General features: G+C 42.1%; 1 protein-coding gene across 1 annotated transcript in view; it reads right to left on the bottom strand.

Annotated features, from left to right (window-relative positions):
- Positions 1-21,482, bottom strand: part of PMM1 (phosphomannomutase 1) — a 31,566-nt gene extending 10,084 nt beyond the window's left edge. The window contains exon 1 of the mRNA XM_063426365.1: positions 21,297-21,482. Within this exon, the coding sequence (XP_063282435.1) occupies positions 21,297-21,377 (81 nt within the window). The 5' untranslated portion in view covers positions 21,378-21,482. The remainder of the gene's footprint in view (positions 1-21,296) is intronic.
- Positions 21,483-21,763: the final 281 nt, after the last annotated feature.

The raw sequence follows: 21,763 nt of genomic DNA, 5'->3' as shown, positions 1-21,763 counted from the left end.
TTCATGCAGTCCTTGCGAGCCAGAATCAGGCAGGAGATCTTAAAACACTGCTGATTTTTCATTACAAAGGGAGTCTTGAAAATCTGATTTAATAGCATTATTGGACACCCCATTTTAAAATCATATATCATATGAAAGATCTCAAGGGCACCACAAGCAACATAACCTCTACAGCTCAGTGCAGTCATTATGTACCCAACGCACACTGGGAGCAAGTGACTCTGTGATTCTGTGTCAAACCAAAATGGTTGCTTACCAATATAGGGCTATTTCCTGACTGCGTCCACCTTATCCGCATTGATAATACAATGTTTACACTTCCACATAATCAATGGAAAATTTGTCCAACATGACTGCAGTGGCAGACTGATAACGCTGGAGGATGGGTTAGCTGCCCAAAAGGTTTGACAAACAATTACGCTGAGCAGTAGCTGGCATGTTGCTTATAGAGTGTCCCTTTATTTTGGATACATTCATTTTGACAAAATGTCTTATTTCAATTTATGAAAAAGTTAATCAAGAATGCACATATTAAAGGCCTAGATAATACATATGTTAATATTATAAAGAATTGTAAGGTGGACAGGCCAGACTTGCCTTCTGCCTGGATCTTTGTTGGTGCATCTCAGAAATCTCCAAATAAACCAAAACATCTGAATCCTGGTACAATTCTTATGATGGCTCAATAGAAGCAAAAGATACCGTCCATCCTACAGTAGAAGCAGACGAAGGAACAGGAGCTCCATGACAGTGAAGCTCTGTGAACTGCTCTTCATGATAGGTTTAGGTAATAGTCCTGCTCTATGGTTACCTTCAACCTTGGTTAGACTAAATGTCTATACTAGATCCTCGAGATCCCATCTTACCTAATAGTGTATGTTCTCTCCTTAAAGTATTGCCCAATCTACCCGCCTTACCTTCACTGCATTTCAATCTTTGTTCGCTGCTGCACCTTATTCGTCACTTGAAATTCTCCTCACCCCTTTTTATTTCTTCTCGCTTAGCTTTTTCCAGCGTTTCCTATCTGTCTCTTTGTCCTAATAGACTAGCTCTAATGACCTTGTGACAAAACTGGCTATACCAGATGGAAATTACGCGTTTTAATAACATTTGTGCACCATTTGGAATAAAGCTGGTTGCTGGTGTCTTGATATTGAATACAGTAACTTTGTACTGTGAAGAGATGACTTTTTGTTTAAACGTTACACTGTTAAACTAATTTCCTATCTTTTTTTTGCACATGTCCCCTCTCCCCCCCTCCCCATGTATAATTTTTATTGGTTTATATACTACATGGTTCAAGTGTCAAAGATGTCTCACAGAAGTCCAGCCAATACAGTATAAAGATACAATGTCTTGAAAACCATATATGTGTAATAAAATATATGGCAAGCAAAAACAACAGTTAGGTGCTGGATAAAGATCTAAGACCTAGATCTTAGTAAATACACATCCATGCATAACATAACCTGTAATAACTTGTTCAGAAGGAAAAGAAGGGAGAGCCAGGGTAAGGGTTCTTCAACTCTAGCTCTCCCTACCCCTCCTTCCAACAAGATATTACAGGGACCAGCAGAAATGCATGACTTTGTGACATATTTAATTACATTTCTCAGAGGAATTTGTCAACCTGTGTGCCATTTCCTCATGGTTTCAGGGTGATTGTAACATATTGCTAGTTGGAGAATTTGGTGGGTCATTGGGTACTTTCCATCTTGGCTAGATTAATTCTGTCTGCCAAGATGATGTGAAGAGTAAGGGTTTTATGGGTCCCCTGAACGACAAGGGGAGCATGTCGAAAAGGGAAATGTTATTCAACAAGAGGTGGTAGGTGTTTTTGGAAGATGTCTTTTATCAGGGTGCCTACAAGCTACCAGTAACTAGATAGTTGGGAGCAACTGATATGGAGCATAGTTCTAGGTTGTTGCCTGCAGCTCCAGCAGATTGGAGGAAGTTGAATAAATATGCCCAATCTTACAGGAACTAAGTACTACAGGAGTAGCATTTGACAGTTGGGTTCCCAGTGGAATACTCATATGGAAATACCACTTATTGGTTGCCGCTGACTTCCATTTTTCCGGTGTGTAAGAAAATTGGAGTTCGCACTAATTAGGCTATAATGCACATGTATTTTACAAAAATAAAAACACTGAAAACGACATTACAAACAATAAAGAAACACTACAATATATATTTTTAACATTTAGGTTTTCATTTTTAGTTTAAGATTTAACCCAACCCTGTGTTAATTGAAAAACAAAATGACCCAGGACATACTTGAAAACAAGAGAAATCTCAAGGTATCTTTCCTGGTAAAATATAGTATAAATAAATAAATAAATAAATAGTGTCCTCGCCAAAGCCCATGATTGTAATTGATGATCTTGGGTCCAATCCAAAGTTTCTCATTAAGAAGCACTGGGGACTTACAGAACATGAGCATTAATGGCTGTGCTCAACCAGTCATTTGCTTTTCAAATGTTTTCCATTACACATAAAGCCATTTTTATGAAAGTATCAAAGAACCGGTCGAGTCTATAATAAGGTTACACCCCAATTGCCTTTACAATTACTTATTTCTTACATATTGATTTATGCCATTCCTACACTCTCCAAATCAAATTAAAATCTATACATAGCTATCGAAATGACAGTCAACATATTTACCAACATCGGGATGTGGTGGGTCACTGGTGATTCATATAACGGGCAGGGCCGGACTGGGAAAAAAAATTTGTCCCGGGCATTTAAAGGCAGAGCAGCCCCGTAGGGGGCAGGGACAGAGAGGGGTTGTGAACATGTTACTTTATTGTCCCTCCAGAGCATCTCATGCTGAAGAGCTCTTGTATGAAAACAAAACCCTGTGTTTTACACAGCACAAGCAAATCTAATCACACAATTGCAGTGCGTTTGCTGATGACTACTGTGGGCGAAGAGGAAGTTGTTTGTGGTGTAGTGTGTGTAAAGCAGGCTGTCTGTGATATACTATGTGGTTGTAGTGTGTATGTGTTTCCAGTGGCTGTAAAGTGTGTTTGTGTGTCAGGAAAATGTAGTGTATGTATTTAACTATGGGGTGTAGTGTGTGTCTAGATGGTGTGTGTAGTGGCTGAAGCATGCATATATTTGATAGGGGCTGTAGTATGCATATACATGTATTTAGGGGCTCTCATATGCATATATATGGACTGTAGCATGCATATATAATAATATAGGCTGTACTGTGTGTGTACACGACATGTGACTTTAGTGTGTAATAAAGGGGATGTTTTGTGTGTATATGTGGCTTTAGTGTGTATGTTCAGGGGTGTTGTGTGTGTGTATATATGGGGCTCTAGTGTGTATGTACAGGGAGTGATTTGTGTGTGTGTATGTATGTGGCTCTAGTGTGTATATACAGGGGTGTTATGTGTGTGTGTGTGTGTGTGTGTGTGTGTGTGTGTGTGTGTGTGTGTGTGTGTGTGTGTGTATGGGGCTTTTTTGTGTGTAGAGAGATTGTATTGGGACTGGGATTCAGGGTGCTGGGGGGGGGGATATTAAATGCATTTAAATTATATTTGCAAAATTAAATAATGAGTTGAAAAAACAAACACTACATTTGTTACCCCCTCCCTTCTGTTACCTTTTGCCAAGGGAGGAGGGGTATCATGGTGGTCTATTAGGCTAAGTGCCCGCTCTGGCTGCTTCCTCCGAGGAGCTCCGACGTTACTGAGAGCGTTGCCATGGTAACCGGCAGCAACGCTCTCAGTAACCGACTCTCGCGGGAACAGAGCACAGAGACGCGCTGTTACAGGATGAATTCAGCTCCTCCCTGCGCCGCTCTGCCTCTATGTGCAATGGGCCCGTCAAGGGACTTTCCTACATGTTTGGGCCGCGCTCACTGAGCATCGGGCTTGTGTTTACGGCCGGGGAAATCCTTTGATCTCCCAGGGTGGTCTCGGCCCTTGGCCATCGCGGCCCACCGGGCATTTGCCCGGTTTGCCCGATGGCCAGTCCGGGCCTTATAACGGGCATTCACACCTAGAAGGTGGACAATCCTGCCTAGGCTTACCCCAATCACTGAAGACCATGCAGACAGCTGTGCTTTGGCCCTCTCTGCGTGCTCTTAGAGCCTGAAGCACAGCGTGAGCACATCTAATGATGCATTTGCGCTGTGCTGCCTCAGGAAAGTTCCCTTATCGCCCACATCCTGGGATGGTGGGACAGGACCCTGGAATAGGGGTGGTAGAGCTAAAATTGGGACGGTCGGGAGACCTGAACCAATTCTGCTATAGTCGATCAAATTACTTTATATGGCAACGTTTTTCTGGAAGTTTCATATAAATTGGAGGGGATTTTCCAAATACATTTACTGTATCTTCAACACTGTAAAAGTGATTACAAATAACAAGTTTGACTGAAACTTTTTCTTTTTAATTTATCACATTTGTACTCCTTTGTGTGATCATAATATTGATGTTCTCTAAATTATGTTATGTCAACATTGTTCAAATACAAAAACATATATAGATAGATGTCTGAAATCTGCAGTGCTTAAAGCGGCACTGTCATGCCGAATCCCGTTTTTTTTTTAACCCCCCTCCCGCCTCCACTACATCCAATCGACCCCCTAGTCACCCCCAAATGCCCCTAAGCCCCCCACATTACCTCTTTTTAATTCTTTATCTTCTGCCCCGATCTTTATTCAGGGCGGCGCCATCTTTGTGTGGGTAGGTGAAGTCCCTGTGGGACACGTCATCTACCCACACTACACAGACTGTGAGATTCCCGCACATGCCCAGTGAAACACCTGGACATGCGAACGGGAATTTCACCTATTCATTCATTCATCAGACAGACGAATGAATGAATAGAAAAAAATCAGACGAACAAACTAACACTGTGTATCAGTGTTAGTTTGTTCGTTCAGTTTATTACAAGGAGGGAGCTACCGGCGTGCAGCTCCCTCCTTGTAATATGTAACTATAGAAGCGGCAGGGAGCAGTGCTCCTCGCCACTTCCTAAGCCCCCCATGTCCCCCCTCACTCTATGGGGGTCAATATGACCCCCATAATAGGACAAGGGAGATTAAAATCTCCCCAATACCCCTACTCGCTATACCGCGAGTAGGGGCATGTCCACTAAACAGTGAGCAGCCTGTGGCAGGGCCCGCTCAGGGGTGGGGGCCGGGGGGGAGGACAGTAGGTCCCCCCCCCTTATTGTTTTATTAGGGCCCCCACCCACCGCGCAGGGGTGGGGGCCGGGGGGGAGGACAGTAGGTCCCCCCCCCTTATTGTTTTATTAGGGCCCCCACCCACCGCGCAGGGGTGGGGGCCGGGGGGGGGGACAGTAGGTCCCCCCCCCCAATCTTTAACCCCCGCGCAGGGGAGGGGGGGTGTTTATTGTTTTTTTTTTTTGTTTTTTTTTTTACAGTGAGCAGCCACAGGCTGCTCACTGCTTACTAGACATGCCCCTACTCGCGGTATAGCGAGTAGGGGCATATTATTTACTAATACTAAGTAATCTTTACTTAGTATTAGTAAAGTTGGCTGAAAGACCAATTCAGGTCTTTCAGCCTTTTAGTAGATAGTTCCCTGATACCGTGGGAATTAGGGAGTTATCTACTAAGCGGCTGCAAGATGCAGCCGCGGCAATGAATAGGATCGGAGTTTCATTCATTAGAATGAAATTCCGATACAAACAAAGTACCGAATTGCATCCTAACACCAATGGAGAATTCTGTTAGGATGCAATTCGGCAGTTTTGCCGGCGTTCTGTCTAAGTGACAGGACGTTTGGCAATACTGACAGGAAGCATTGTGGGAACAGGGAGGAAAGCTAGGGATCATGGGAAAATTGGTCTGACCAGCGGAAATGAAGCACACTTTGCTCCTCCGCTGGTCAGAGCTGGTCAAGCGGAGGAATCCCATAAGACAAAGAGTCCCTACTTTGTCTTATGGTTTTAAAGAAAACTAAAGGAGACAGGAAGAAAAGAAGAACAGATCCTGAGAGAGGGGTAGAAGAGGAAGAGATTGAGGAAAGGTAAGTTCGGCATGACAGTGCCGCTTTAACATTTTCTGTGTGAGATACATTATTATTAGTGTTATAGCAAGTACAGTTTTATTAATGACATATTTATATGCACTGAATCTATAAAGCACATATGTGCACACATTCTTTGCACAAGAAGTGGGACCCGACTTTCAGAAGATAAGATTAGGTTCATAACAACAACCAGGACTAGTACAAAGGTTTGATGTTTTTCAGGTTATCTGATATAGGTAGCAGGTCGGGAGTCACACCCAAAACAGGAATAACAACAGTTCTAGGCCATTAGAAAGGAGCAAAACAAAAATATATATATATTGTAGTTATAAATCACTTCTAAAAGGTTACTATGTATAATATTACATATCCAACATTAAAGGTACACTATAGTCACCAGAACAACTACAGCTTAATGTAGTTGTTTTGGTGAGTATAATCATTGCCTTCAGGCATTTTTATGTAAACAGTGCCTTTTCAGAGAAAATGTAGTGTTTACATTGCCCCTAGAGACACCTGCAAGTGGCCACTCGAGGGGCTTCCTGGCTCAGGGCTGCACAGTAAGCAGCCCTGCCGTTCAGTGTCCCACGCCCTGCATGGAGATGCTGAATTTCCCTCGTAGAGATGCATTGAGGAGATCCTGATTGGCCAAAACGGCATTTGGCCCCGCCCCGTGCCGATTTTAGCCAATCCAATGTTTTCCCTATGGGCCATTTTGAGGATGTCACAATGGGGGCGGAGCCAGCGCTGGAAATAAGGTGAGTTTTAACCCCTTAAGGACCAAACTTCTGGAATAAAAGGGAATCACGACATGTCACACATATCTTGTGTCCTTAAGGGGTTAAACTTTTATTCGGGGGCGAGCCACCTATACGGTGGGTTTAGCACTATAGGGTCAGGAATACATGTTTGTGTTCCTGACCCTATAGTGATCCTTTCATTTCTATCTTCTGTTGAGCGTTATCAATGTGCTGAGGGCACCAGTTGTGATAACAAGGAAGTTATCTCCCCAGACACACAATATATAGAATACCCGGAGCTAAATTGGACCACGTGTTGATCTCAGATGGGTCTTGCAGTAGTTTTGAGTCAGACTAGCCCTATTAACGGTATAATTATGGTTTGAAATACACAGGTATATTCAGAGCTAGATTGATCATAAGGTAGCCTTGATCAGTACCTAGGGTCCTGCTGTAAGACAGAGGCACCAGAACCATAAAATTGCATGGACTTATTCACCATACCTACATATGTAAAGAATGAAAGGGGGGTGGGGGGGCTCAGACTAGTAACCTGTCTAGGGCCCTGTGGGATCTTAATTCTTCTCTGGGCATAATACAGAACTCTGCAACAATAAAAACAAATTTTAAAAAACCTTGAAGCTCACCGGGCTGCTCTTATTTGGTCAGGTGACCCACTCACAACTAGTTTGTGCAAAAGGCATAACTTCCAACAGCCCATACACAGTTACCGTTGAGCGCAAGTAATAGCCTTGTAGCCCACACAATCCTCATATCCAGTAAGATAAAAAGGCAGCCCAGTCTTATCATAACATTGTTGGCATTGTTTTTACAAGTTGTAATTTTTACTCGTTAAGTTTAACTACGCATATAATTTAACGCCGGGTCAACGCTCAGATAAGAGCGGAAGCACCACGGCGACCCAGCCGTGACTTTAAAACCTTCACAAGCACATACCTACTAACCTAAGCAGAAACCTTTGAGTATTGTCGGAATACGCCGCACTAGATATTTGTACCCAACTAACACTTAACCTGCCATATGTAAACATTACTACACTTGTATATGCATTATCCTATAAACCCTGCTTCTACTCATGCCACTGTTTGCCATGTAAATAACGTGTACGCTGTTGTGGCGTTTCAACCTGCTATGTACACACCTGCACGACAAAAATATAGAATTAAAAAAACAAACAAAAACCTTGAGGATAGTTTAGGCGAATAAAATAATGTATTCAACTTCTTTATTACCTTCTAAATAACACAATCTTCTCTCTGTATGTAACAAAACCATTATTAAAAGCCGCACCACCATTATTTTCCGTGCAAATATATATATCTATATATTTTTTTTCTCCTTTTATAAAAACACTACTATAATGGAGAAATTTGGGGTTACAGTGCCTTCCTGGCATTTTCCTTTTTGAAAAATTATTTAAAAAGTTGTGTTGAAAAGGTGAAAGTTTATATTCTGATGGCTATTTATGTTTGTCACCTGGGCTATAATGACCATTTTAACAATGGTCGGGCACTTTGTGGTCCTACATATATCTGTAAAATAACCCTGGTCAGTGAATCCTTTCCAGGGATACCCTGAACGTAACACACCACTGGCTGGTCTTCCAGTAGCATTCCATCAGCATTAGGGCGCTTGGAACAGGTTCCCTTGTGTTAATCTCTGGAACCAGTAGGGAAAGGCCTAGGCTGCAGAATACCGATGTTTGTGAAGTAAATCTGGTCCAAAAAAAAAAAAAAAAAGAGGTACCATTCAAATTTTGCACATCAAATTCATTAGGTTAGTATATTAACTGCTTTACAGAGTTTGGTTTGTTAAATATATGATATGAATGTGTGTGTATATAAGTATATGCATGAATTTGTGTGTATAGGAGTCTGTGTGTATATCAATGTGTATGTCTGTCTGTGTATGGTGCCGATAACCATACACAGGGTGTATGGGGGGGGGAGCTGGAGCTCTCTTGCCCCAGACCTTTTTTTTTTACCGTGTACATTTATTGGGTTGGTGGGGAGATCCACACACTGTATGGCGGAAGGGAAAGCCTAGAGAAAACGTGTGATGGCTCCCATGAGATCTGGGCAGCTCAGAGAGTTGCACGCATGCGCCACTACCCAAGGTCTGCAGAGAGATCCAAGGCTCTCTGCACTGGACCACCAGGTATAGGAGTGATTTCCTCCATCCCCGCCCTAAGGTAAACAGAGGGAGAATAAAACAATATTCTATTTTTAAATAAAAATCTAAAAAAAGTATAGGCTACCATAGGCTACACACACACAAACTGCATTCCTAGCACACCATTCTCTATATACTGCATGCCCTACACACACACTACATTCCCTACAAACAAACACTACATCCCACACACACTTCCTACTTATAGCCCCTAGACACATATACTACATTACCAAACAAACATCTATTTACACACACACTCAACCACAAAATGCCTCCTTAGCATACAAGCAATGCAAAAGGAGCCTCCAAATGCATTCAAAATACCATTTCTGTCCCCTGTCCCACTTTGACGTCTGGTATCATACTTATGAAGACACCAGAGTCAAGTCACCAGCAATTGTAAAGTTTATTATAGTGAAACTCTAATACAGAAATAAACCACATTATTCTGTGTTTTACAGCTGTGGAGCTCTGTGATGCACTAGGACTGTCTGTGTGCTTGTCTGAGGCCGTGTGTGCCAGTCTTTGCCTCTTTGTATCTGCATGTACCTGTCAAAAAACACTTCTGCCCTAGGAGTCATGAAACCTAGGCTGTACGCTTCAGGATTGCTCTCACCAGAATACATACCATCTATGAAATACAATTCCATGTACTCATATACCTGTATGTGTATTCCAATCAGTCTTTGATACATAAAGGGTTTCTCCTTTAGTGAAGTAATGCCTAAGATGTTGTTTCAAATTTCTATTCGTATGCAATAGGTTTCTGGAGACACAGTAATCCCTTTCTTGAGGGGAGGGAGAGACTGGCTCTCTTTTGGCACAGACTGTCCTGGACAGCATAATGAGGAAGATTACAGGCTCATGGCCTATCACTACAGTTCATATTTAGACAGATTTACACAAAGGTAAACCAGGTTAACAGTCAATTCAAATAGGTAATCCTGTTTCATAGGTCAATAAAGAAAATCTTTGTCATGAACTCATTGCTTAACCTACACAGGGGCTTTTAAGGACAGTCTTTAAACTCAGTACGTGTAAGAATAAAACAATTCTTGTGTGTTAAAATGTTCAACGTGCCATTTAAAGAAAATGTTGAGTTTTGGGCTAGTATGACATTTGCCAGTACTGTTTTTACTGTAGGGAAATTTGAAAGTGGTAACCTAGGCACCATAACCACTCGTACTAGTTGTGGTGCCTGAAGTCCGCAGACACCTTATCATGGCTTAGCATTAAAGGAACGTTCCAGCACCATAAACACTACAGAAAGCAGTAGTGGTTATGATGGCATCTGTGACCTAATGTTCTCCCCCTCAATATAAATAAACAAAACATTTTAGGTATATAGGACTTACCTGGGATCTCACCTCCTTCCAGCAAGAAGCACTCTTCGTTGAGTTATGCTCAGAGATAAGCTGACACTCTCATCCAGTGTGTTGGCCCTACACAGCCCGGCTTAGCTCAGGAAAGCTGGTAAAAAATCTCCTAACAGGAGTACCCAGTTCCCACATATGGCTGTGAGGAGGTGGGGAGCAGCGTCCCGCGGACCCCAGTCAGGAAGTCAAACCTTTCAAAACTTAAAATCCAAAGCTATTAGACAGGCCTTAAAAGTTATTTGCCACTGCAAGCTTGGAGGTTGTGTGGCACACTCACTAGGGGTATATTTCTACACACCGGGGCTAGATTTTCACTTGCCAATGGTCAGTGGAAATTTTTAGCCCTACATTTACTACTTACATGGGCAGGCCGGGGGGGGTTCCAGGGTACCATAACCACTACAGTTCACTATACTGTATTCTGAGAAGGGGTTTATCAAATTATTGTGCTCTGAAATGTGTTGCAAAAGGCAGGAATTACCACTGGACCATGCTTGCAAGTTCCATTGATTTCCAGGAAGACTGCCTACTTTTAGTACATAGCACCATTAATTAAAACCTCTGCTACTGTCTGTGCTATTGTCAGCACAATGATTCTGCTAACATAACTCCCAACATTGGGAAGTATGAGATCGAGTCAGGTGGATGAGCCTTGAGGGGGCATTGCCAGTGATGTAAAAGCCTGCCCACTTAAGAGACCTGCCTGGCCAGTCGTCAGCCTGCAGGACTGCTGAAGCTCTCTCTGCAGGGTCCTAGTGCCTGTGCTTACGCTGTACTCCTGTGTCACTTACAAAGACTAATATAGAAATACGGAGTAAACACCGGTTAGCCATAAAGCAGGGCATGGTTGTTTCTGCAAGGGAACTCCCAGACCTTTATCATTTTATCATGCTGCTTAGCAACCCTACCTTTTATTTACCAACCCTAATAACAAGAATATGCCTTCAATAATGTACATGCTGAACTATACGGCTGGGACATTGTTTGTCAGCTTAAAGGGGCCCTATCATGATTTGATTGGCAACTGAAAAAGAACCTTGCGCAAACTCTTCCAATTGTCAAGTTTTATCTACTTGATTGCTATATATAAGAAAAAGCGGTCGCTGCCTTTCCTCGTGTATTTTATGAAAACTAGAGAGCACAAGGAAATAATGTTATAGAAACAGATTATAGAAGGTTTATTTTTAGTGACAATCTCTTTAAGGCCAAAAATATGAAACTGTGCCCTATGTGCTGCAATGGCATGTTTAGTTAAAAGGTAGGGGCAAATAATTAATAATAGCTGAATAAAAGCCAATGCAAAGAAGGGGGGACAGGGGGGGGAGGAGGAACATGCATTAAACATAGATAAGGCAATTACATTTTTTAAATAAAGAACAAAAAACGAAACACAAATGTATGTCAAATAGCAACATTATTAGAAAAATGATGATGGAAGCAAAATGGGTCTTAGAAGTGTCCCGTGGGTTTTTCCTGGGCCCCTGTCAGCTTGCAGTCCTCCCCGCACAGCCGGGAGGAAGTGATTACACTTTACTTCCCCTGATGCGCAAAGAGCTATGCAGGGAATAGAAACACAGGGTGGTGGAGGGGAGACAGGAGCAGAGCACTACACACAAATGCATCCCTGCATTCAAACACACATATTTCTAAACACACAGACAAAACCTTCAAGCTTGGGCAAATTGGAGATCCCCAGCTGGCAAAGTATTATACAGCCAATGATGATCTATCTTTTGGCTACACCTGCTCAATAGGGGGCCTAAATATCAGGGCACTCTCCAATAGTTCTGCAACCTAATAGGAAGGCTCATAGCATGGTTGCATTTAAGATCAAGCCCCGTCTCCTGTAAACCACACAAACAGAAGAACGTGGCTCTGAGGAGGGATATTCTGGAGGGAAAAAAAGTATCAGAAAGACCAATAAATCTGTTATGTTGCCTGAAAAATGGCATATATTCAAAAAGATGGATAGAGCAAAAAAAGAAGCAACAGATGGGGAAGAAAAACACCTTCTAACAAATTGCAGCCAATATTTTCTGAAAATTAGACATAAAAGTGTAGGCAGCACTTTGATACATCTCTCTCAAAGTATCCCTGGGAATGTTTTTTTCAGAATTTTAGCAACTACGATCTCCAAACATACAGTATTTGATTATTGTGATTTGGACATCTTAAATATAAAAATAGATAATGTTTTGTGTAATTAAAAGGGGATAATACTGTATGTCTTTCTATATTTCTAAAACACAGTTTAAGTTTTGGGCCCCTGGGGCCCACCCCTTAATCCACCCACAGTGTCCACGCCCAGGTCCGCCCACAAGGATGCAGTGTGTGTACAGTGGATGCGGTGTGTGTGTTTAGTGCCTGTGTAGTGAATGCAGTGTGTGTTTGTGTGGATGATGTGTGTAGTGGCCGGGGTTTGCGAGAGTTGGAGAAAGCTTCTGGAAGCAGAAGATCACATGTGCTGAGCATCCTCTTCACTATACAGGCTGCAGGGGGCCCGCCCATGCAGTGGTGGAACTAATGTAGAGAGGGTGCGATGCTTTTTTGGGGCCCCCTCTAGCATAAGAGTGGCCAAAATGTAGATCCCCATATGCCGTACAAGTCCCAGAATGTTTGCCAGGTAGGGATCTACAATTTGCCCATCCTTGCACGGCTATATTAAGCACTGAGCAGTGTTTGTGTGGTTGAATGTAAGCATGGTTTTGTATGGAGTATGTGTGTGTGAATGCTGATGTGCATTTGTATGCAGTGTATACACTGCCACACATACATATACACAGACACACACACACACTGGCATACGTGCAAATACACAGAGGTACACACACATACTCAGGTGCACACAGATACAGACACACATACGTTGGTTATTCTTTAGCCACCCTCTGTTTCTTACCTCTTGGAGTGTGGCATCTGCTGGCTGGAGCTGGTGGGAGTTAGGGTCTGGCTAACCCCTCCTCTCTGCTTTCTCCTGTGCCTCTTTCCTATCACATGGGTGTTAGCTTGGAAGAAGATACCTCACTTCCTCCCAGCACTGGCTGCCATCTTTAACCCCTTAAGGACTGGATTGTTTTGCGATGTTGTACATTTGCGACCAGGCCTCTTTTTACACTTTTGTGGTGTTTGTGTTTAGCTGTAATTTTCCGCTGTCTCATTTACTGTTCCTATACAAATTATATATTGGTTTTTTTCAGGACAAAAAAGGCTTTCTTTACATACCATTATTTATATAATCTCATGTAATTTAATAAAAAAAAAAAAAGGTGAAAAATTTAAACAAAAATACGTTTTTTGACTTTTACTTGAAAAATCTTTTACTCATCTACAAAAGCGAATAAAAAAAAATGCTAAATAGATTCAAAATACCCAGTGTTTACATGCTTTTTTTTTTGCAAGTTTTAGGGCTAAATGTACAAGTAGGATATTGCGGTTTCAAAACATAAATTTTTTCAAATGTATCAATAGTGACATTGTAACACTATTATCTGTCATAAATCTCTGAATAACACCCCACATGTACATATTTTTTTTAAAGTAGGCATCCCAGGGTATTCAACATGGGTATGTCCAGTCTTTTTTAGTAGCCACCTAGTCGCAAATACTGACCAAAGTTAGCGTTCACATTTGTGTGTGAAAAAAGTAAAAAACTAAATTGAATGCTAATTTTGGCCAGTGTTTGTGACTACTAAAAAAGACTGGACATACCCCATTTGCAATACCTTGGGTTAACTTCTTTTGCAAATGGTATGCCATCGTGGGGGTAATTCTCATTCCTGGGCTACCATACGCTCTCAAAGGCAACGTAACCAACCTGGCCATTTTCAATGTAAAAATATTTGACCCATATATTTGACCATGTAACGCTATAAAATCTGTACATGGGGGGTACTGTTATACTCGGGAGACTTTGCTGAACACAAATATTAGTCTTTCAAAACAGGAAAACGTATCACAACAATATCATCAGTAAAAGTGCCGTTTGTGTGTGAAAAATGTGAAAAAAGTCACTTCCACTGACAATATCATCGCTGTGATAGGTTTTACTTTTTTGAATCACTAATATTTGTGTTCAGTGAAGTCTCCCGAGTAAAACGCCACCCCCATGTACAGGTTTTAGGGTGTCATAGAAAGTTACAGGGTAAAATACAGTGCTAGCAAATTAAATTCTCTGCACTTTCGGCCTGGGATGGCAGGCAGGTCCCTCAAATTGCAATTGATTGCATTACTTAATTATGTGAAAACATTACATAAAAATGCATGTAGAATTTAAAGATATATGCATATTTATATATTTCAAGTCTACGTGTATATTTATATAATTATTTACGTAATTTTGTATATGAACATATGTATATTTTGTTTTGTTTTTATGTATTTATATATACATAGATATATATACAATTGCATTCTAAGTGTATTTTGATATAAATATATATTAATATCAAAATACAGTTAGAATAAAATTTCATATAGATATATAATTTATTTTTAAATTATTATTATTTTTAAAAAATTCTATTTAATTTACTTATTATTTGTATTTTATAATTATATATATGTATATATATATATATATATATACACACATACATACACACACACACACAATATATAGTTATTATATTATATATATACACGTGTGTAATTTAATTATAAGTGTATTTTTATATCAATATAAGTACATATTAATATAAAAATTCACTTAGTATGACATTACACACACATAGAATATTTTCATTTATTATTAACCTTTATTTTTTTATTTTTTTTTTACACTAGCAGGGAGACACTAGGACACCTATTGTGACCATGTGATTGCTCTGTTGAGCGATCACATGGCCCCCGGGGTCCTAATCCGCCATGGGGAGACTGTCTGGGCTGCAGGCAGTCTCCCCACAACAGGAGCCACGCCGATCGCCGCCAGGGGAACGACGGCGATCGGGTAAGTACATAAGACCGATAGGACGGTTCAAAAATGCCGATGACGGTCCTGAACCGTCCTAGGTCGTTAAGGGTTTAAAGGGGCCCAGTTGCTCTATTAGAGAGAGACAGCGCACAATCAGGCGCCTTAGGAGATAAGTCCATCGGATGGCTCTTAGTGCATGGGCTACCTGATGGGCCCTCTCAGTGTGTGGTGGTAGATCCGCCACAGAGCACATATGTACAGCGTGTACATATGTAGTGTATGGCGCTTGGAGAGTCCATTTGATTGTAGACCAGGGAAATAGTGATGTCCCGAACAGTTTGCTGGCGAATAGTTCCTGGCGAACATAGCTTGTTCGCGGTCGCCACGGACGGCGAACATATGCGATGTTCGGTCCACCCCCTATTCGCAGGGCCGGACTGGGAATTAAAAGCAGCCCTGGAAAAAAAATATTTACCAGCCCCATAATGCGTTGCGCCAGTATAGTGTTAGAACAGATAACTTTAAATAAAAAATTACTCTAATGTAAAAAGCGCACTCATAGGCTTCAAAATAAACAAAAGTGCAGATTTATTTTAAGCAGATGTGAATCCCAGGTGGTCGCAGTGCTGAGAGTGAACTCTAGCCCGTAGCTCCAGGGCTAGAGTTCACCCTCGTGAGAGCTGGAGCGTTGCCGTGGAAACTGCGGCAACGCTCTGTGCTCACGCGAGAAGGACCCAGGGGGCTGCTAGAGCTCTTCCTCCCCCCCTTGCCGGCTGCCCGCACGGTGCCTGCAGAACGGGGAGGGAGATCGGCCGGCAGGGGAAAGCCTCGTGGGGGGGGGGAAATTGCCTCGTTGCCCCCCCATCCACCAATGATATATACAGCCCCTATGTGCTATGTGTGTCTCTTTTTATCTCCAGCCCCTCTGTGTGCCTTTTTGTCTCCCCCCAGTCACTCTGTATGTTTCTTTCTTCCCCTCACTGCTCCACTGTGTCAATGTCTCCCCTCTCCTTCCCAGTCTCTCTCTCCCCCTTCTGCCTCTTTCTCCCCCTCCCTTGTGTGTCTCCCTCATTTCTCCCTCTTTGTCTCTCCCTCCTCCCCACCTCTCTTCCTCCCCACTTTCCCAGTGTCTCTCCCTCCTCCCTACTTTCACAGTGTCTCTCCCTCCCCCCTTCCTCCCCACTTTCCCAGTGTCTCTCCCTCCTCCCCACTTTCCCAGTGTCTCTCCCTCCTCCCCACTTTCCCAGTGTCTCTCCCTCCCCCCTTCCTCCCCACTTTCCCAGTGTCTCTCCCTCCCCCCTTCCTCCCCACTTTCCCAGTGTCTCTCCCTCCCCCCTTCCTCCCCACTTTCCCAGTGTCTCTCCCTCCCCCCTTCCTCCCCACTTTCCCAGTGTCTCTCCCTCCTCCCTACTTTCCCAGTGTCTCTCCCTCATCCCTTCCTCCCCACTTTCCCAGTGTCTCTACCTCCTCCCCACTTTCCCAGTGTCTCTCCCTCCTCCCCACTTTCCCAGTGTCTCTCCCTCCTCTCTTCCTCCCCACTTTCCCAGTGTCTCTCCCTCCTCCCTTCCTCCCCACTTTCCCAATGTCTCTCCCTTCCTCCCCACTTTCCCAATGTCTCTCCCTTCCTCCCCACTTTCCCAATGTCTCTCCCTTCCTCCCCACTTTCCCAGTGTCTCTCCCTACCTCCCCACTTTCCCAGCGTCTCTCCCTTCCTCCCCACTTTCCCAGCGTCTCTCCCTTCCTCCCAACTTTCCCAGCGTCTCTCCCTTCCTCCCCACTTTCCCAGTGTCTCTGAAATATTAAAAATGAAGGCACAGTCGCAGTTTAGATATTGCCCTTCAAATTTGAGGTGGCTAGAGTGGAGTTTCAAAGTATGTCAATGGACGGCGTGAGTTGCAAACAATTGGTCATATTGTGAAAACTATCAGGACTATGGCTTAGCCATGGACATGTTTAGTGGCACCAGGAATAGCTGAACGTTTTGATATACGATTTGTGTAGGTGGGCTTGAAAATGAGGGAGTGGTGGCAGTTTAGAAATCATGTCCTGAGTTTTCAGCTTTTGCCAGCTCCCACTCAAGTTTTGAACATTTTGCCCTTCATTCCTATGGGACCAATTTTGCCACAAGAACGACGATATTTCGTGAACCATTCGACGAAACATTTCACAAAGTAATAGCAAAAGAATCGGGAACAATCCGCACGTTTCGGTATATTACTGTCTATGTAGTGTAAAAACTGTGGGAGGAGTTAGGGTGGTAAATTTGGCTATAATAAGAATAATATATATGAGATAACATTAAGTGGTCTTGCTATGCAAGAACACTTAATAACAATAATACGTTTGCAAGATGAAACCCAGCATTCTGAAATTTGACAGAATGTATACCTTTTCTATGATGCAAGGAAATGTTGACTTTCTGTTTTATTTCTGGACCTCATTAGCAACGGGGATATATATATATCTGCACACACTATATTACAATTGGCGGGAGACTTTGTTTTCAGGCTACAATTACTATGTTATTATGTTAAAGAATAATTCTAAACCAGTATAGTTAAAGATTGTATGATCTTAAACACACGTTTGTAGATAAGCAGGGGGAGTGAAAACAGAGATGTTTACCTTTCACACAAGCGAATGTTATAGCAAAATAATCCAGGGAGGTATTTATGTTTTCCAGACCTTACATGACGGTCATGTGTGTTATTAATCAATGTGATGTATACTAAACTGCTTTAAGTGTTATCAAAAATGTAAACATTAGGAATTTCACTGTTCTTGTTTGCCACAACTGTTGCCTCAACCTAACCCCCTGGAATCTGAATTCTCTTGACCTCCAGCAACTCTCAGCTGATCTCCATTCCAAACACTCATCTATCCCTACCATATCCTGTCCCTCTCTGGCTATCTCCTCATATAATGCTACCTTCACCTCTGCCCTAGATGCTGCAGCCCCACTCCAAGCACGCTCCTCAAGGAGGGCGCGCATCCATCGGTGGCACACTATGTCAACCCGCTACCAGAGATTCTCCCGTTCAGCTGAACGCTGCTGGTTGAAGTCTCGCACCTTATCAGACTTGCTACACTATAAATTTGTCTTGCGCTCATACAGTGCAGCCCTCACCCTTGCTAAACAGTCCTACTTTTCTTTTCTCATTAGTTTATGCTCCTTCAATCCTAGGCATCTCTTTAATACTTTTAACTGTCTTCTTCGCCCTGCTGTGGCAACCCCACAAACTAATCTTTCAGCTGATAGCTTTGCATGTTATTTTACTGACAAGATTACACAGTTAAGGAATGAATTCTTCCCCCTTCTCATCTCAACCTCACTTGGACCATACCATCCCTACCCTCTAAGGCTTCCCTCCAGCTACTGAACAGGAGGTGGCTGCGCTTCTCCTCTCGTCCCACCACCTGTACGCTTGATCCAGTACCTTCCCACCTCATCAGAGCTCTCACTTCTTGTCTTGTACCAGCCTAACACACATCTTAAACTGCTCTCTTTCATCTGGTGTTGTCCCTGCTCCCCTTAAGCATGCTACTGTCATACCCATCCTAAAAAAAGCCATTCCTAGACCAGTCTTCCACATCCAACTATCATCCTATATCCCTGCTTCCTTTTTCCTCAAAGCTAGAAAGATTTGTCTTTACTCGTATGACTCACTTCCTAAATTCCAAATCCCTCCTCAATCTGGCTTTCGCCCCCTCCACTCTACTGAGACTGCTCTTATTAAAGCTACAAATGACCTAATCACAGACAAATCCAAAAGGCCACTACTCCATACTAATTCTTCTTGACCTCTCTGCTGCCTTTGACAATGTTGATAATGGCCTCCTTCTCCCAACTCTTCAATCTCTTGGTCTCTGTGACACAGCCCTCTCATGGTTCTCCTCCTATATCTCCCAACACTCCTTCAGTGTTTCTTTTTCCAACATCACCTCCTCTCCTTGTCCTGTCTCAGTCGGAGTCCCTCAAGGTTCAGTTCTTGGTCCACTTTTGATCTCTCTCAATACTGACTCGCTTGGCAAACTGATTAATTTGGATTCCACTACCACGTGTATGCTGACGACACTCTGATATATCTCTCCTCCCCTGACCTCCCCCCTGCTGTCCTACAACATGTCGTCAATTTCCTCTCTTCTATCTCTGATTGGATGTCCTCCCGCATTCTGAAACTCAATCTTTCTAAAACTGAGTTTCTTATTTCTCCTCCTCAAAACACTGATCCTCCTCCATCACTCTCCCTGCAGGTTGACGGTACCTGCCTCACCCCATCCTTTCCAAGCTCGCTGTTTTGGTGTATCTTTTGATCCTGGCCTCACCTTTGCACCTCATGTCCAATTTGTTGCTAAAACCTGTCGATTCCAACTTAAAAGAGTAACTTCTATCTCTCAAACCTTCCTCTTGGTCTCTCCTATAGGGCCACAGTCCACTCTCATCTCCAGTTCTGCTACTTTCCCACCATGTCTATTTGCTGTCTATCTCAATACCCTTTCTATTGTGTTATTATACCCCACCTCGTCTAGACTGTAAGCTCGTTTGAGCTACCTATTGTTCCGGTTACATTTTGTTATTGTGTCATTTGGTAAATTCCCCTTTTATTGTAAAGCGCTGCAGAAAGAGCTGGAGCTATATAAATACTACTACTACTACTACTACTACTAATACTAATACTACTACTAATAATAATAATAATAATAAGGCTGGATCTTCTGTGCTCAGCTTAGACCAAATGAATGGACATTTTACAACAGAGAATTAAAATAGAACATATTGGAGTACTCTTTGTTGTGGTTCTGACTCAGCGCTAGAACAGGAAACTAGCTTCTTTAACACCCTTCTACGTGCAGGACCAGTGTGAGTCACAACACTAGTCAACAGTTAAAAGAAAAAAAAAAAAAAACATTTGCAAAAAGATGTCAAACTGGCTATCACCAGATGGTTTTGTTTGTTCAATGTTAAGTGTCGCTGAACGTGCATGTCAGTTTAATGTGGCATGAAGGCAAACACTTTTGCAAGTTATCAAACAGTTATTTATAGAGTCATTCTAGGGCAGTAAATATTTTGTTAGGAGTACAAGAATAATAGCCTACTGAGTAGAACACACAATATATATTAACATGACAGCAATATGCTCATTTACGATCGTCAACAAAGGTTTCAATAAAGCATCAGTCATCAAGTAATAATTGGACAGCTAGCTGTAGTGTTCATTGTGCCAAGGGTGCCCTAGTGCCGCCAACAGTAAGTAGCCAAAACATCCAATGTGGAATGGTCCGATGACACTCCTAGCACCATAACCACTACCGTGGTATGTAGTGGTTATGGTCCTTTGTGTCTTTAAATATAGACATCTTAGAACATAATTTCTATCTTTTCTATACAGGCTTAAATTTAGCAAGTTAGTGGTTATCCATGAGTAAAGATTTTATAATATATACAGGTCTTAAATCAATGCACATGTTTTTCTTAATAACCTGCTTAAATGTAATAATGTAATCATATTTCTTAAAATTCTAAATGGTTCTTAAATACACAACAATACAGGTTATGTAAAACACATCACACCAATAGTCATATTTTAAGACAATACAAAAAAAAAAAAAAGTGACCCCCGCAGAAATGTGACAGATTACTGAAAATCAGATGTATAGGGTAATTTACTACAGTAAGTGAATTTTTTAATTTCAGACCACTTTGAATTCCTGATAATTCTCAGTTTTAGTGAATGACCCTGCTTAGTGTTAGTTAACAGATTGATTTTCAGGATATAAGAAGTTTGAAGAATACATGCTGATATTGTAAACTGCTACCACATTTCAGCAGTGGCATAGCTGTGCAAATATGGATGGAATATGATTTTGCAAAAAAAAAAAAAAATTGAATATAAAAAATAAAAATGTTCTCTTTGTAAATTAACCTGTCAAATCTGACAGAGGACAGCATTAAGATTATAATTAGTAGCAGTTAGAGCTAAATTAATCCGCTTAAAGGAAGTTTACATGAAATACATCTATCACAGGGTTAATAGTGAGCTTTGTTGATATCTACCTGTCTGGCAGGGGTTAAGGTCCCATCCACATCAAACAGGCACAGAGTGTCCCGGTGTTTGGGGAGCTCTGTGTCTGCCATAGTGTCCCCATCTGCAGAGGCCGCTATCTGTGCAATGAATGGAAGTAGGGAGTGAAGAAGGCTGGTATTGGGGGGATGGAGGTGTGTGCCAGTCTCTAGCCAATCACAGCCAGGCTGTCAGGTCAGCTGATTGTGGTAAACAAGAAGCTGTGCACGTCTCAAGGATTCCTTCCTGTGTGCATGTTATAGCTGCCAGGGGAGAAAAGTGGGTTAAAGGTCACTGTGCAAACAGAGCTCTGACCCATCTGACCTCTCAAACATTAGGTTGGGGCACAGAAAACTTTTTTCTGAAATACCAAATTATTTTACACAGCCCTACACTGGGTATAAAAAAAAATTATGCATGTGCTTGATGACAAACCAGGTGATGTAGTACATGTTTAAAT

Source organism: Pelobates fuscus, chromosome 7 (genome assembly GCF_036172605.1).
Source record: "Pelobates fuscus isolate aPelFus1 chromosome 7, aPelFus1.pri, whole genome shotgun sequence".
In the NCBI taxonomy this organism is placed as follows: Eukaryota; Metazoa; Chordata; class Amphibia; order Anura; family Pelobatidae; genus Pelobates; species Pelobates fuscus.
This window is presented reverse-complemented; position numbering and strand designations above follow the sequence as displayed.